A 16,740-nucleotide genomic window follows, 5' to 3' on the forward strand; every position below is an offset into this window, starting at 1 on the left:
AATGGAGAGACTCTGTAGGTGGATGAACCAATGGTGCCTGTGCCAGGCTGGGGCTATTAGTATCACCATGCCGCCTTCTTGTTTGAACTTTTGGAGAACCCTTGGGAGGAGGGAGATCGGAGGAAAGAGGTATACGAGATTGAAATCCCACCTCACTGCCAGAGCATCCATGAAGGCGGCTGAGGGGGTCTCTTGTCCTGGACCTGAGTACCTTGTGGTTGTGACATGAGGCCATGAGGTCTACTTCTGGTATGCCCCATTTGTCCACCAGTTGTTGAAAGACATCTGGGTGGAGAGCCCACTCTCCGGCATGTATGTCCTAATGGTTTAGGACATCCGCTTCCCAGTTGAGGCCTCTGGGGATGAACACAGCCGAGATTGCTGGGAGTTGACATTCGGCCCAGACTGGGAAGTTTGCCACTTCCCACATGGCTGCCCGACTTTGCGTGCCTTCCTGATGGTTGATGTAGGCTAACGCAATCGCGTTGTCGGACTGGATTTGGACCGGCCTGCCCCAGAGAAGGTCTTGCGCCTGAGTGAGTACTCTGTACACTGCTCGAAACTCCAGAATGTTTATGGGCAGGCAACTTTCCTGAGTTGTCTATGTCCCTGAAAGGTATGATGACCGATTACTGCGCCCCATCCGCGAAGGCTGGCATCTGTAGTGAGAAGCTCCCAATTTGGAAACCAGAAGGGATGACCCTTGTTCAGATGAGACGTCTGCAGCCACTATGAGAAGGAAAACCGAACCTCTGGAGAGAGGAGGGTCGTCTGGGACTGAATCAGATGATACTGCCCTTTCCACCGGGAGAGAATCAGTTGTTGAAGGGGCCTGGAGTGGAACTGGGCATATTCCACTATATGGAAGGTGGATACCATGGACCCCAGGGCCTGCATTACTGAGTGAATGGATACCCTTTGATTGTGAAGCAAGTAGTGCACACGCAGTGCAGCACCAAATTCTTGTCCACTGGCAGAAAGATCCTTTGTATTCGAGAATCCAGGAGTGCCCCCCAGGTGTACCATCTGCTGTGTCAGATTGAGGGAAGACTTTTTCCAATTGACAAAGCAGCCATGTGTTTACAGGCAGTCCACAGTCAGCTGGAGATGGCATTGTAACACAGCCGGTGAATGTGCCAAGATTAAGAGTTCATCTAGGTATGGCAGGATTCTGACTCCCTGATGCCTGAGGTGGGCTGCCATAACTGCCATAATTTTGGTAAAGACCTAAGGGACTGTTGACAGACCGAAGGGCAGCACCCGAAACTGGTAATGTTGCTGAAGGACAACAAACCGTAGGGAACCATTGGTGGGTTGGAGTAATAGGCACATGCAGGTAAGCATCCTGAATGTCCAGAGAAACCATAAAACCTAGGCTCCAAAGCCAGTACAAATGATCCTAGAGTCTCAATGCAGAATGCTGGGGAGGATACCTCAGGAAGGTGAGGGCGTACCCCTGAGAGACCACTTCTCGGACCCAGGCGTCTGTTGTTGTTTGATACCAGGAGTCAGCAAATCGAAGAAGTCGGCCTCCCACCTTGGGATCCACCAGGAGGAGGCTCACCTGTCACGATTGGCGTCTCAGCGTTACCTGACTCAGGTGTTGAACTGGATTCAGCGGAGACCGGCTTGACTGGAACCATGGATAATGTAAATAGCTCTGTTTGCATAAGAATTATATGGCAGTGAGAACTGCCTTTGATGATAAATGACAGGAACAGGTAATGCTGGAGTGGAACCAGAGGGAAACTTGGAGGAACTGGACTGGGACCGGCAGGAAGGCTTGGTGAGCTGGATGGGATATCAGTAGATAGACTTGGTGTGGCTGGGAAGCCGTATGGAGAAGGAACTGGAGTAATGTAGATTGAACTTGGAATTGAGGCCCTCATTCAGAGCCGCTCGTAAGCGGCCGTTCGCTCGTTCCGAGCGATGTTCGCACATCTGCTCATGCGTACGGATTGTAATATGCATGCGCGAACCAGTCAGTGCGGCCGAAAATCGTTTGTTCGCTAAATAGCGAATGCCTGCTATCTTGAGTGACAGGAGAAGGCGTATGTGGGTGGTAACAGGGGAAGGTGCTTGAAAACAGGGAGTGGAGATCAGAAAGCAGGCGTGCTTAAAGGTCTAAACGGGCGTTTTATGGGTGTGCATAATTAATACAGCAGCGTCATTGACCACGTCACTTGGTTGTTTTATAGTCAAAACTGCTCGCAAAATAGCGGTAGGAAAAACCAGCCACAAGAATAGCGAGCAGTTCATACGCTGTTCGATGTACTCGATTAATGTAATAAATAGCGGACATGGCGTATGGTGCGAGCGGCCAAGGGGCGTTTTTTCAAAATTATGGCCGCAAGTTTTGTTCGCTCATTCAGACTTAGAGGCATCAACAGACCGCAAAGAGCGAACGGTTCATTTGAATAGCCACCCCTTTTTTCTGAACGAACGACCGCAAATAGGGTCCGGCTCTGAATGAGGTCCTGACTCCGGACTGGAGTAACGTGGAATGAACTTGGAACTTGGAATTGACTCCGGACTGGAGTAATGTGGAATGAACTTGGAACTTGGAATTGACTCCGGACTGGAGTAATGTGGAATGAACTTGGAGCTTGGAATTGACTCCGGACTAGAGTAATGTGGAATGAACTTGGAGCTTGGAATTGACTCCGGACTAGAGTAATGTGGAATGAACTTGGAGCTTGGAATTGACTCCGGACTGGAGTAGAGTAGACTGGAATAGGTAACTTGGAACTTGGATCTGGCTCCGGACTGGAGTAAAGTGGAATGGGTAGCTTGGAACTTGGATCTGACTCCGGACTGGAGTAGAGTGGAATGAACTTGTAACTTGGAAGCAAAGGTTTCACACTAGGAACTCAGGAACACAGGTCATGCTGCAGCAGGACCTCTGGATATGCCAGGTATTGCTGATAGCAGGATTTCCGAATATTCCAGGTATTGCTGTAAGCAGGATTTCTGGTTATACCAGGTATTGCAGTCAGCAGGATTTCCGAATATGCCAAGTATTGCTGTAAGCAGGATTTCTGGATATACTAGGTATTGCTGTAAGCAGGATTTCTGGATATACCAGGTATCGCTGTTAGCAGGATTTTTGAATGAACTGGTCTAGGAACCAGCAGGAGCAAGAATCTGGGATACCCTTGTACTCAGAAGTAGCACGAACTATACACCATGAGAAGTAACGAGATGTTCAAGACCAGAATGCTATAAGAGGAAGATATTTATACCCTGGGTCTCATAGGAATTGGTGGATACAGTCAGGTAGTATGGTGGTAGCACTCTGAGTGGTGAAGGGCACAACATTCAGAGGGAGCAATCATCTCTGCAGTACCGAGAGTCAGAACTACACCTGCGACTCCAATCAAGATCAGCAGTGCTCACAGGCAGAGGAGAGCCCAGGAGAAAAATCACTGTGGAAAGCAGAGCACAGTCTAAAAGCATACACAGAGAAGTTACAGCCAGCACGATCTAGAGCAGATCTCCCAGACGAATTGCACACACAGATCCACGGAGCAGCTGGCAGTGGCAAGTCTCAAGGCAAAAGGTAAAAACTAGCCAGGGTTGTGACATCACCCCATCAGGTGGAGGGTTTCTTGTCAGACTTGTAAGCTGGACTTCTGGCTGACCAAGGCAGTATGGATTGTGGCTTGGTTGTCATGTGAGAACTAGGCTGCCTGTGAAAGGACTGTCTTTTTGTCTTACCCTGGGGGCGAAAGGACCGAACAGTGGCTGGCCTAGGCTTAGGGGTAGCTGCTGATGGCAGAAAGGCAGATTTTGAGACTGCCACAGTAGCCACGATTTAGTTCAACTCTGCGCTGAACAGTCTGTCTCCTGAGAAGGGTAAGGATTCAAGGGCCTTCTTGGATTCCGTGTCCGCTTTCCAGGACCATAGCCAAAGGACCCGATGGGCAACTACCGAGGTCGCAGATACCTTAGAGCAGTGATTCCCAACCTCGGTCCTCAAGACGCACTAACAGTCCTGGTTTTAGTGATATCTATGCTTAAGCACAGATGGTTAAATCAATATAACTAAGGTACTAATTTAGTCTATGGCTATCCTTAAAACCTGGACTGTTAGTGTGCCTTGAGGACTGTGGTTGGGAACCCCTGCCGTAGAGAAAAGGATTCCAGTATCCAACACAGCTTCTCCCAAATAAGAGGCCACTTCCTGAATATGGGAGATGTAGGCCAGTTGTTCCCTGGTAGCATCTGATGTCAGGCTGTCTTCAAATGCCTCTGTCCATCCTTTGATAGCCTTAGCTACCCTACCCAGGCCGCAGCCATAGCCGGCCGAGTAATAGCGCCAGAAAGCGAGTACACTGACTTGAGACAAGTTTCTAGTTTTCTATCTGTGGCATCCTTAAGGGAGGATGTAGACGGTAAAGGCAGCGTAGAGCTTCTGACTAAGCGTGCCATATGCAAATCAACAGTAGGAGGGACTTTCCACTTAGTACACTCAACAGTAGGAAGAGGGTAAAAAGACTCTAGTCTTTTTGGGACCTGGAACCATTTGCCAGGAGTACCCCAAACTTCCCCCATGAACTCAGTGAGCTGCTCTGATTGAGGATATTCAGCCATAACCAACTTTTGACCTTTAACCATCGGGGCTTTAGGCTTAGGGGCCGGTCCATCATCCTCTATATTGAGGATCAATTTAACTGCCTTCACTAGAGAAGGGACATCCAATGTTGAATGATGGTCCTCCCCGCCCGAGGATAACCCAGGGAGAGAACCTTGTACATCATCTACCTCCTCAGATGATGCGTCAGAATACAGAAGGTGGGTAGACTAAGAAGATGATACAGTCCACCTATGTGCTTTGGCGGCTAACGGTCTGTCTGCCTGTAACTTTAGCTGATAGGTGGCGGCAGACGTCTGAGCCATATTCTGAAATAAGTGGGCAAAAACATCCATCCAAGGAGGATGAATAGGGGGTACAGACATAGTAGGCTGTAACAGCTGTGGGTACCCCATGGTGGAAGGCAGCATGGGGACTGATCAGCGATCCACTAGCTCTGTCATAACCTGGGATAAGGAGGACATCCAAGGTGGATCCTGGACAGGGGCTGGTATAGTGAACTGGAGATGTGGTACAAATAGCACACAGACCATCCTGAATGGAATCCTGAAGGGACAAGCCTACTGAACAGGATCTGCCAGTAACCAGCACAGGGGCCGCAGGCTCCTGTTTACCCTTGCCTTTAGAAGACATTGTAATAACCAGCCGGCAACACACAATCAGTGTATATGTGATGTAATAATAACCCCTACACACCTGGTAGTGGAGGGTTAAAAAAGAGCAGCAGGGATAGATATCACTGACAGTCAGTGTGTATAAGACAGTATATCACCACAGCAGGGATAGATATCACTGACAGTCAGTGTGTATAAGACAGTATATCACCACAGCAGGGATAGATATACTGTCTTATACACTGTGACTGTCAGTGATATCTATCCCTGCTGTGGTGATATACTGTCTTATACACTGTGACTGTCAGTTATATCTATCCCTGCTGTGGTGATATACTGTCTTATACACTGTGACTGTCAGTGATATCTATCCCTGCTGTGGTGATATACTGTCTTATACACTGTGACTGTCAGTGATATCTATCCCTGCTGTGGTGATATACTGTCTTATACACTGTGACTGTCAGTTATATCTATCCCTGCTGTGGTGATATACTGTCTTATACACTGTGACTGTCAGTTATATCTATCCTTGCTGTGGTGATATACTAAGACAGTATATCACCACAGCAGGGATAGATATCACTGACAGTCAGTGTATAAGACAGTATATCACCACAGCAGGGATAGATATAACTGACAGTCAGTGTGTATAAGACAGTATATCACCACAGCAGGGATAGATATAACTGACAGTCACAGTGTATAAGACAGTATATCACCACAGCAGGGTTAGATATCACTGACAGTCACAGTGTATAAGACAGTATATCACCACAGCAGGGATAGATATCACTGACAGTCACAGTGTATAAGACAGTATATCACCACAGCAGGGATAGATATCACTGACAGTCAGTGTATAAGACAGTATATCACCACAGCAGGGATAGATATAACTGACAGTCAGTGTATAAGACAGTATATCACCACAGCAGGGATAGATATACTGTCTTATACACTGTGACTGTCAGTGATATCTATCCCTGCTGTGGTGATATACTGTCTTATACACTGTGACTGTCAGTGATATCTGTCCCTGATGTGGTGATATACTGTCTTATACACTGACTGTCAGTGATATCTATCCCTGCTGTGGTGATATACTGTCTTATACACTGTGACTGTCATTATATCTATCCCTGCTGTGGTGATATACTGTCTTATACACTGTGACTGTCAGTGATATCTATCCCTGCTGTGGTGATATACTGTCTTATACACTGTGACTGTCAGTTATATCTATCCCTGCTGTGGTGATATACTGTCTTATACACTGTGACTGTCAGTGATATCTATCCCTGCTGTGGTGATATACTGTCTTATACACTGTGACTGTCAGTGATATCTATCCCTGCTGTGGTGATATACTGTCTTATACACTGTGACTGTCAGTTATATCTATCCCTGCTGTGGTGATATACTGTCTTATACACTGTGACTGTCAATCACCACAGCAGGGATAGATATAACTGACAGTCACAGTGTATAAGACAGTATATCACCACAGCAGGGATAGATATCACTGACAGTCACAGTGTATAAGACAGTATATCACCACAGCAGGGATAGATATCACTGACAGTCAGTGTATAAGACAGTATATCACCACAGCAGGGATAGATATAACTGACAGTCAGTGTGTATAAGACAGTATATCACCACAGCAGGGATAGATATAACTGACAGTCACAGTGTATAAGACAGTATATCACCACAGCAGGGTTAGATATCACTGACAGTCACAGTGTATAAGACAGTATATCACCACAGCAGGGATAGATATCACTGACAGTCACAGTGTATAAGACAGTATATCACCACAGCAGGGATAGATATCACTGACAGTCAGTGTATAAGACAGTATATCACCACAGCAGGGATAGATATAACTGACAGTCAGTGTATAAGACAGTATATCACCACAGCAGGGATAGATATACTGTCTTATACACTGTGACTGTCAGTGATATCTATCCCTGCTGTGGTGATATACTGTCTTATACACTGTGACTGTCAGTGATATCTGTCCCTGATGTGGTGATATACTGTCTTATACACTGACTGTCAGTGATATCTATCCCTGCTGTGGTGATATACTGTCTTATACACTGTGACTGTCATTATATCTATCCCTGCTGTGGTGATATACTGTCTTATACACTGTGACTGTCAGTGATATCTATCCCTGCTGTGGTGATATACTGTCTTATACACTGTGACTGTCAGTTATATCTATCCCTGCTGTGGTGATATACTGTCTTATACACTGTGACTGTCAGTGATATCTATCCCTGCTGTGGTGATATACTGTCTTATACACTGTGACTGTCAGTGATATCTATCCCTGCTGTGGTGATATACTGTCTTATACACTGTGACTGTCAGTTATATCTATCCCTGCTGTGGTGATATACTGTCTTATACACTGTGACTGTCAATCACCACAGCAGGGATAGATATAACTGACAGTCACAGTGTATAAGACAGTATATCACCACAGCAGGGATAGATATCACTGACAGTCAGTGTATAAGACAGTATATCACCACAGCAGGGATAGATATCACTGACAGTCACAGTGTATAAGACAGTATATCACCACAGCAGGGATAGATATCACTGACAGTCAGTGTATAAGACAGTATATCACCACAGCAGGGATAGATATCACTGACAGTCAGTGTATAAGACAGTATATCACCACAGCAGGGATAGATATCACTGACAGTCACAGCGTATAAGACAGTATATCACCACAGCAGGGATAGATATCACTGACAGTCACAGCGTATAAGACAGTATATCACCACAGCAGGGATAGATATAACTGACAGTCACAGTGTATAAGACAGTATATCACCACAGCAGGGATAGATATAACTGACAGTCAGAGTATAAGACAGTATATCACCACAGCAGGGATAGATATAACTGACAGTCAGTGTATAAGACAGTATATCACCACAGCAGGGATAGATATAACTGACAGTCACTGTATAAGACAGTATATCACCACAGCAGGGATAGATATCACTGACAGTCAGTGTATAAGACAGTATATCACCACAGCAGGGATATATATCACTGACAGTCAGTGTATAAGACAGTATATCACCACAGCAGGGATAGATATCACTGACAGTCACAGTGTATAAGACAGTATATCACCACAGCAGGGATAGATATCACTGACAGTCAAAGTGTATAAGACAGTATATCACCACAGCAGGGATAGATATAACTGACAGTCAGAGTATAAGACAGTATATCACCACAGCAGGGATAGATATAACTGACAGTCACAGTGTATAAGACAGTATATCACCACAGCAGGGATAGATATAACTGACAGTCACAGTGTATAAGACAGTATATCACCACAGCAGGGATAGATATAACTGACAGTCACAGAGTATAAGACAGTATATCACCACAGCAGGGATAGATATCACTGACAGTCACAGTGTATAAGACAGTATATCACCACAGCAGGGATAGATATAACTGACAGTCACAGTGTATAAGACAGTATATCACCACAGCAGGGATAGATATAACTGACAGTCACAGTGTATAAGACAGTATATCACCACAGCAGGGATAGATATCACTGACAGTCACAGTGTATAAGACAGTATATCACCACAGCAGGGATAGATATCACTGACAGTCACAGTGTATAAGACAGTATATCACCACAGCAGGGATAGATATCACTGACAGTCAGTGTATAAGACAGTATATCACCACAGCAGGGACAGATATCACTGACAGTCACAGTGTATAAGACAGTATATCACCACAGCAGGGATAGATATTACTGACAGTCACAGTGTATAAGACAGTATATCACCACAGCAGGGATAGATATAACTGACAGTCAGTGTGTATAAGACAGTATATCACCACAGCAGGGATAGATATCACTGACAGTCAGTGTATAAGACAGTATATCACCACAGCAGGGATAGATATCACTGACAGTCACAGTGTATAAGACAGTATATCACCACAGCAGGGATAGATATCACTGACAGTCACAGTGTATAAGACAGTATATCACCACAGCAGGGATAGATATAACTGACAGTCAGTGTGTATAAGACAGTATATCACCACAGCAGGGATAGATATCACTGACAGTCAGTGTATAAGACAGTATATCACCACAGCAGGGATAGATATCACTGACAGTCACAGTGTATAAGACAGTATATCACCACAGCAGGGATAGATATCACTGACAGTCAGTGTATAAGACAGTATATCACCACAGCAGGGATAGATATCACTGACAGTCAGTGTATAAGACAGTATATCACCACAGCAGGGATAGATATCACTGACAGTCACAGCGTATAAGACAGTATATCACCACAGCAGGGATAGATATCACTGACAGTCACAGCGTATAAGACAGTATATCACCACAGCAGGGATAGATATAACTGACAGTCACAGTGTATAAGACAGTATATCACCACAGCAGGGATAGATATAACTGACAGTCAGAGTATAAGACAGTATATCACCACAGCAGGGATAGATATAACTGACAGTCAGTGTATAAGACAGTATATCACCACAGCAGGGATAGATATAACTGACAGTCACTGTATAAGACAGTATATCACCACAGCAGGGATAGATATCACTGACAGTCAGTGTATAAGACAGTATATCACCACAGCAGGGATATATATCACTGACAGTCAGTGTATAAGACAGTATATCACCACAGCAGGGATAGATATCACTGACAGTCACAGTGTATAAGACAGTATATCACCACAGCAGGGATAGATATCACTGACAGTCAAAGTGTATAAGACAGTATATCACCACAGCAGGGATAGATATAACTGACAGTCAGAGTATAAGACAGTATATCACCACAGCAGGGATAGATATAACTGACAGTCACAGTGTATAAGACAGTATATCACCACAGCAGGGATAGATATAACTGACAGTCACAGTGTATAAGACAGTATATCACCACAGCAGGGATAGATATCACTGACAGTCACAGTGTATAAGACAGTATATCACCACAGCAGGGATAGATATAACTGACAGTCACAGTGTATAAGACAGTATATCACCACAGCAGGGATAGATATCACTGACAGTCACAGTGTATAAGACAGTATATCACCACAGCAGGGATAGATATCAATGACAGTCACAGTGTATAAGACAGTATATCACCACAGCAGGGATAGATATCACTGACAGTCAGTGTATAAGACAGTATATCACCACAGCAGTTATGCACAAGTCACATACAATGCATATAATTATACTTATAATGGGCACTAAATCAACTACTCACACCTCACAGGGCTGGTAGGATTTGTGCGCTGTATAACCTGGCCCCAGGGAGACTGGGCTTCAGAAACGAATCTGATTAATGGCTGCTGAGCGTCTCATATATGAGGAGGGTGAGGAGGAGGCGGGAAACCTCTTGTGAGGGATCGGGCTCCAGGCTGGGGGAGGTGCTGCCGGGCGAGAGGCTACCTCCCTGCTGCTGTATCAACCGCTGGCCTTCAAAATGGTCCCTGATGCCAGACTTAACTGCCCAGGTGGTCTAGTGGGGGTGCGGACAAATCAGACACCCCACTACAGCATCCTCCGGCTGGTCTTCACAACGAGAGGTAAGGACTGCGTAAACACTCAAATCCACGCGAGCGGGGAATCACCTTACCAGATGTCTGGCTGCAGCCCTGGGATCCAGTGGAGCGGCTAGCAGAGCTCTGGTGCCCGCCATACTCATCAGCGTCCACCGTAATCATCGGTCCACTCACCGGTGTTGCGGCACCAGCGGGGGTAGATGTAGCAGTAGCGCAGGCGCCCATCAGGACATCTAGCGCTACTTGCTGTGATGTAAAAAAGAAAATAAACTCATAAAAATAAAGCTCGGGGCTGCTGAAGCCGTGTCCTGCCGGCACCAAACGTAACACTGTCTGCCTGTGGCTGGGGGCGGGGGATATGTGGAGGAGGACCAGTGCATCCTGGGAGCCAAAGCTTTGACTGTTTGGTGCCCAGATCTCTCCAACCACACACCCCATGGTATCCCTGTGGATCCCTATGGACCCTGAAGAAGAAAAACATGGTAATACAATGTGATCACAAGAGTTTACAAATTTACCTGTGAAATTGGGGAAATTGTCGTCTTGTGGATTAGGGGGGGAGGGGAGAGCCGGGGGACAGGACGTATGTCTGATGCAGGAGGTGATTTGGTGGCTGATATCGTCTGCAGGATGGCTGGTATTACATCGGAGTCCTCGCTCTCCTCTATGGATTCCTCTACTTTCTCTTCAACCACATTGTTCTTATTAGAAATATTCTTATATGTCAGCATTTCTTCTGTGATCTAAAGGCATAGCATATTATTACACCCTAAGTACTACATAGCATATTATTACACCCTATGTACTACATAGCATATTATTACACCCTATGTACTACATAGCATATTACACCCTATGAACTACATAGCATATTATTACACCCTATGTACTACATAGCATATTACACCCTATGAACTACATAGCATATTATTACACCTTGTGTACTACATAGCATATTATTACACCCTATGTACTACATAGCATATTATTATACCCTATATACTACATAGCATATTATTACACCTTGTGTACTACATAGCATATCATTACACCCTATGTACTACAGAGCATAGCAGATCATTACCCCCTACAGTATGTACTACATAGCATATCATTACACCCTATGTACTACATAGCAAATCATTACACCCTATGTGCTACATAGCATATCATTTCACCCTATGTGCTACATAGCATATTATTACACCCTATGTACTACATAGCAAATCATTACGCCCTATGTACTACAGAGCATATAATTACACCCTATGTACTACATAGCAAATCATTACTCCCTATGTACTACATAGCATATCATTACACCCTATGTACTACATAGTATATCATTACGCCCTATGTACTACAGAGTACATCATTACACCCTATGTACTACATAGCAAATCATTACGCCCTATGTACTACATAGCACATCATTACGCCCTATGTACTACATAACATATCATTACACCTTATGTACTACATAACATATCATTACACCCTATGTACTACATAACATATTACACCCTATGAACTACATAGCATATTATTACACCCTATGTACTACATAGCATATTACACCCTATGAACTACATAGCATATTATTACACCTTGTGTACTACATAGCATATTATTACACCCTATGTACTACATAGCATATTATTATACCCTATATACTACATAGCATATTATTACACCTTGTGTACTACATAGCATATTATTACACCCTATGTATTACATAACACATCATTACACCCTATGTACTACAGAGCATATCATTACACCCTATGTACTACATAACACATCATTACATCCTATGTACAACATAGCATATTATTACACCCTATGTACTACATAACATATCATTACACCCTATGTACTACAGAGCATAGCAGATCATTACCCCCTACAGTATGTACTACATAGCATATCATTACACCCTATGTACTACATAGCAAATCATTACACCCTATGTGCTACATAGCATATCATTTCACCCTATGTGCTACATAGCATATTATTACACCCTATGTACTACATAGCAAATCATTACGCCCTATGTACTACAGAGCATATAATTACACCCTATGTACTACATAGCAAATCATTACTCCCTATGTACTACATAGCATATCATTACACCCTATGTACTACATAGTATATCATTACGCCCTATGTACTACAGAGTACATCATTACACCCTATGTACTACATAGCAAATCATTACGCCCTATGTACTACATAGCACATCATTACGCCCTATGTACTACATAACATATCATTACACCTTATGTACTACATAACATATCATTACACCCTATGTACTACATAACATATCATTACACCCTATGTACTACATAGCACATCATGACACCCTATGTACTACATAACATATCATTACACCCTATGTACTACAGAGTACATCATTACACCCTATGTACTACATAGCACATCATTACACCTTATGTACTACATAACATATCATTACACCCTATGTACTACATAACACATCATTTCAACCTATGTACTACATAGCACATCATTACACCCTATGTACTACATAACATATCATTACACCCTATGTACTCTGGATTACCATCCTTTGTATTATATATAATACTTACATCCTACAGAGACTGGATTACCAAGTTTTGTATTTTATTTGTGTTAGGATATAACTGTTACAGTATATATAATCAAATCTCTGAAGGATATAGGTGTTATATATAATCCAGTCTGTATAGGATATAGGTGTTATATATAATACAAGGGAAGGTAATCCAGTCTCTGTAGGATATAGCTGTCACAGTATATATATATATATATATATATATATATATATATATATTCCAGTATTTTAAGGATATAGGTGTTATATATAATACAAAGGATGGTAATCCAGTCTCTGTAGGATATATGTGTTATATATAATTCAGTCTCTGTAGGATATAGGTGTTATATAAAATCCAATCCATGTAGGATGTAGGTGTTATATATAATCCAGTCTCTGTAGGATATAGGTGTTATATATAATCCAGTCTCTGTAGGATATAGGTGTTACAGTATATATAACCCAGTCTGTGTAGGATATACAGTAGCTGTTACAGTATATATAATGCAGTATTTGAAGGATATAGGTAATATATATATAATACAAGGCACGGTAATCTAGTCTATGTAGAATGTAGTTGTTATATATACAGTAATACAAGGGACAGTAATCCAGTCTCTGTAGGATATAGCTGTTATATATATAATACAAGGGATGATAATCCAGTCTCTGTAGGATATATGTGTTATATATAATACAAGGGACAGTAATCCAGTCTTTGTGGTATATTGCTGTTACAGTATATATAATCCAGTCTGTATAGGATATAGGTGTTACAGTATATATAACCCAGTCTGTATAGGATATAGGTGTTACAGTATATATAATCCAGTCTCTGAAGGATATAGGTGTTACAGTATATATAACCCAGTCTGTATAGGATATAGGTGTTACAGTATATATAACCCAGTCTGTATAGGATATAGGTGTTACAGTATATATAACCCAGTCTGTATAGGATATAGGTGTTATATATAATACAAGGTATGGTAATCCAGTCTCTGTAGGATATAGGTGTTATATACTGTATAATCCAGACTCTGTAGGATATAGGTGTTATATATAATCCAGTCTCTGTAGGATATAGGTGTTATATATAATCCAGTCTCTGTAGGATATAGGTGTTATATACTGTATAATCCAGACTCTGTAGGATATAGGTGTTATATATAATCCAGTCTGTATAGGATATAGGTGTTATATATAATACAAGGAATGGTAATCCAGTCTCTGTAGGATATAGGTGTTATATACTGTCAATGTCAAATAATTGGATATGATCGCTGTACAATTATTATCTGACGATATAGTTGTCTATGGTTGGATGACATATTACTAGGACGCTACTTTGCGTCTGTGCAATTCAATGTGCACCAATGCGAATCCACAATACACATACACTGATGCACATAACGTACACACACAGACATATATATATATATATATATACATAGAGGTCCGTATGTATATCCACATACGTACACCTAGACGCTCACATGCGTATTCACATACATACTGACACATATTTGCTATTTCAATACACAGACGCACATATGCGAACGCATACATATAAAATGGTTCCCACACATTATAGTTAATAACCAGAGTTATTAAAGGTATTTGTTATCTAATGATTATGATGTAAGATGTACTTAAAAGAGATCTAAGGTTCAGAATACAGTGGACATGTCATGTTTGGTATCATACTAAATCCCTGTTTATTTGCAGACATCCGTTTCTATCGGCAAAGAAGTCGCATCATGCGTCCGCTAGTTATGGATGATAGGGAGTTATTGAATAGAATGTTATTACTTGTATGCAGTGTTGTAGCCAGTTTTAACCAGTTGTTCGGTGGGAAACTACACAATGTGACCGTTGGAGGACTGAGCCATACCCCTGATGACACCATATGAACTGACCAATGACCAGATTGACCAGAAGCAAGAACCAATGAGAACCTGTCAATTTGTCCCTTTGTTAACAGTGAAACCTGTAAGGTATATAAGATGTGTGCTGACCTCAATGTACAGGTATCTTCTTGCGACCGCAGACGTCTGGATTGATGACTGTATACTGGTACCAGTGCACACGCGTATGTATCGGCAGTTACTATTTTCATTGCTTTTTACTCTAATTGATCACGCATATCATAAGGATTTCGATTCCTCAACAAAGGGTGGACGCATCATACACGGGTAAGAACGCAATCTGTTTAAAGCCTGTTTTGTACTCTGTGTTGTGAAACCAAATATCCATTTTTTGTGATCTAAGGAGCGCTGATTAGAATCCAGGGACAAGTGAGAAAAGTCTGTTTCTTTTATTGTCACTTTTGCGCTGCAATAGGTGATTCGCAAATAGCATACGCGTCTTCCCTGTATTACTGTCACATGTTTAAGTAATCATTTTGATAGATAGTCTTGTATCGCTTGTTAAAACCTCTGAATAGGTATTGCCACGAGGGAAAGCATTTTCCTGGCCAGAAAACAAAGGTATGTGAATGTGAACGTATGCTTGTGATGTGATAAGGAAAAAGAAAACGGAAAAGGTTTTTTTGGGCACTGTCGGAGCGAGACAGGAAAGACCCGGTAGGTGTCTGACGAGGCACAACTACTACCGAGTAGGTATACATAGGTATACTGGGCGAGAAACCGGAGGTTGTTTCTCGGTCAACTTCCAATTGTAATCGCAGAGTCCATTGATAGGGTAGTGTCTCTGGGCAATGCGATCGGACCGCATGGTTGTGTGTACGTGATTGTGAATTGGTTGTGGTGGAGGAAATCCCTGGCAAGGGTAAGTGTTAGTGGAATACTTCAATTCTACCACTTGGAGAGTAGCTCAAAGTAGGAATCGGTCAGACAACGCTTGGTATAATTTGTCCGGAAAGCAGAATAATTGCATAGGCTATTTTCTGTTTCCTCGTTGTGTAAAGCTGATAAAACAAACGCTTAGCGGTCGGTTGTGGACACGTGGGAGGAAGTGAGTGGATGCATCTTGTGAATTCGTCCACCGTCGAAGTCCCTAGTGAAAGAAGCTAAAGCGTTGTCCCAGATGGGTGCTAAGCAGTCGCTAGGGATGGTCGAGGAGATGCTGCTTATGGATGGGCCGACTGGTTCGGCAAGGTATATAATGAATGTGAAGTATGGCGCGTATGCAACAGCGTACTGCGACATATGGGTCAAGATGACCAAAGGATGTATGAAACCCTTTCCCAAAGTTGGCAGTTTCGATTCGGAGGTAATGAGTAATGTCTTTGAAGAAAAGAGTAAAGTATAATAATTGTTTAAAGTT

General features: G+C 42.7%; 1 protein-coding gene across 1 annotated transcript in view; it reads right to left on the bottom strand.

Annotated features, from left to right (window-relative positions):
* WDR97 (WD repeat domain 97) overlaps positions 1 to 16,740 on the bottom strand; it is a gene marked incomplete at its 5' end in the record, with an annotated part of 527,575 nt that overhangs the window by 93,726 nt on the left and 417,109 nt on the right. Inside the window, one exon of the mRNA XM_088460925.1 lies at positions 11,363 to 11,587. Within this exon, the coding sequence (XP_088317051.1) occupies positions 11,363 to 11,587 (225 nt within the window). The remainder of the gene's footprint in view (positions 1 to 11,362; positions 11,588 to 16,740) is intronic.

This window comes from Taudactylus pleione, unplaced genomic scaffold, assembly GCF_031769625.1.
Source record: "Taudactylus pleione unplaced genomic scaffold, aTauple2 ptg000991l, whole genome shotgun sequence".
Classification (NCBI taxonomy): domain Eukaryota; kingdom Metazoa; phylum Chordata; class Amphibia; order Anura; family Myobatrachidae; genus Taudactylus; species Taudactylus pleione.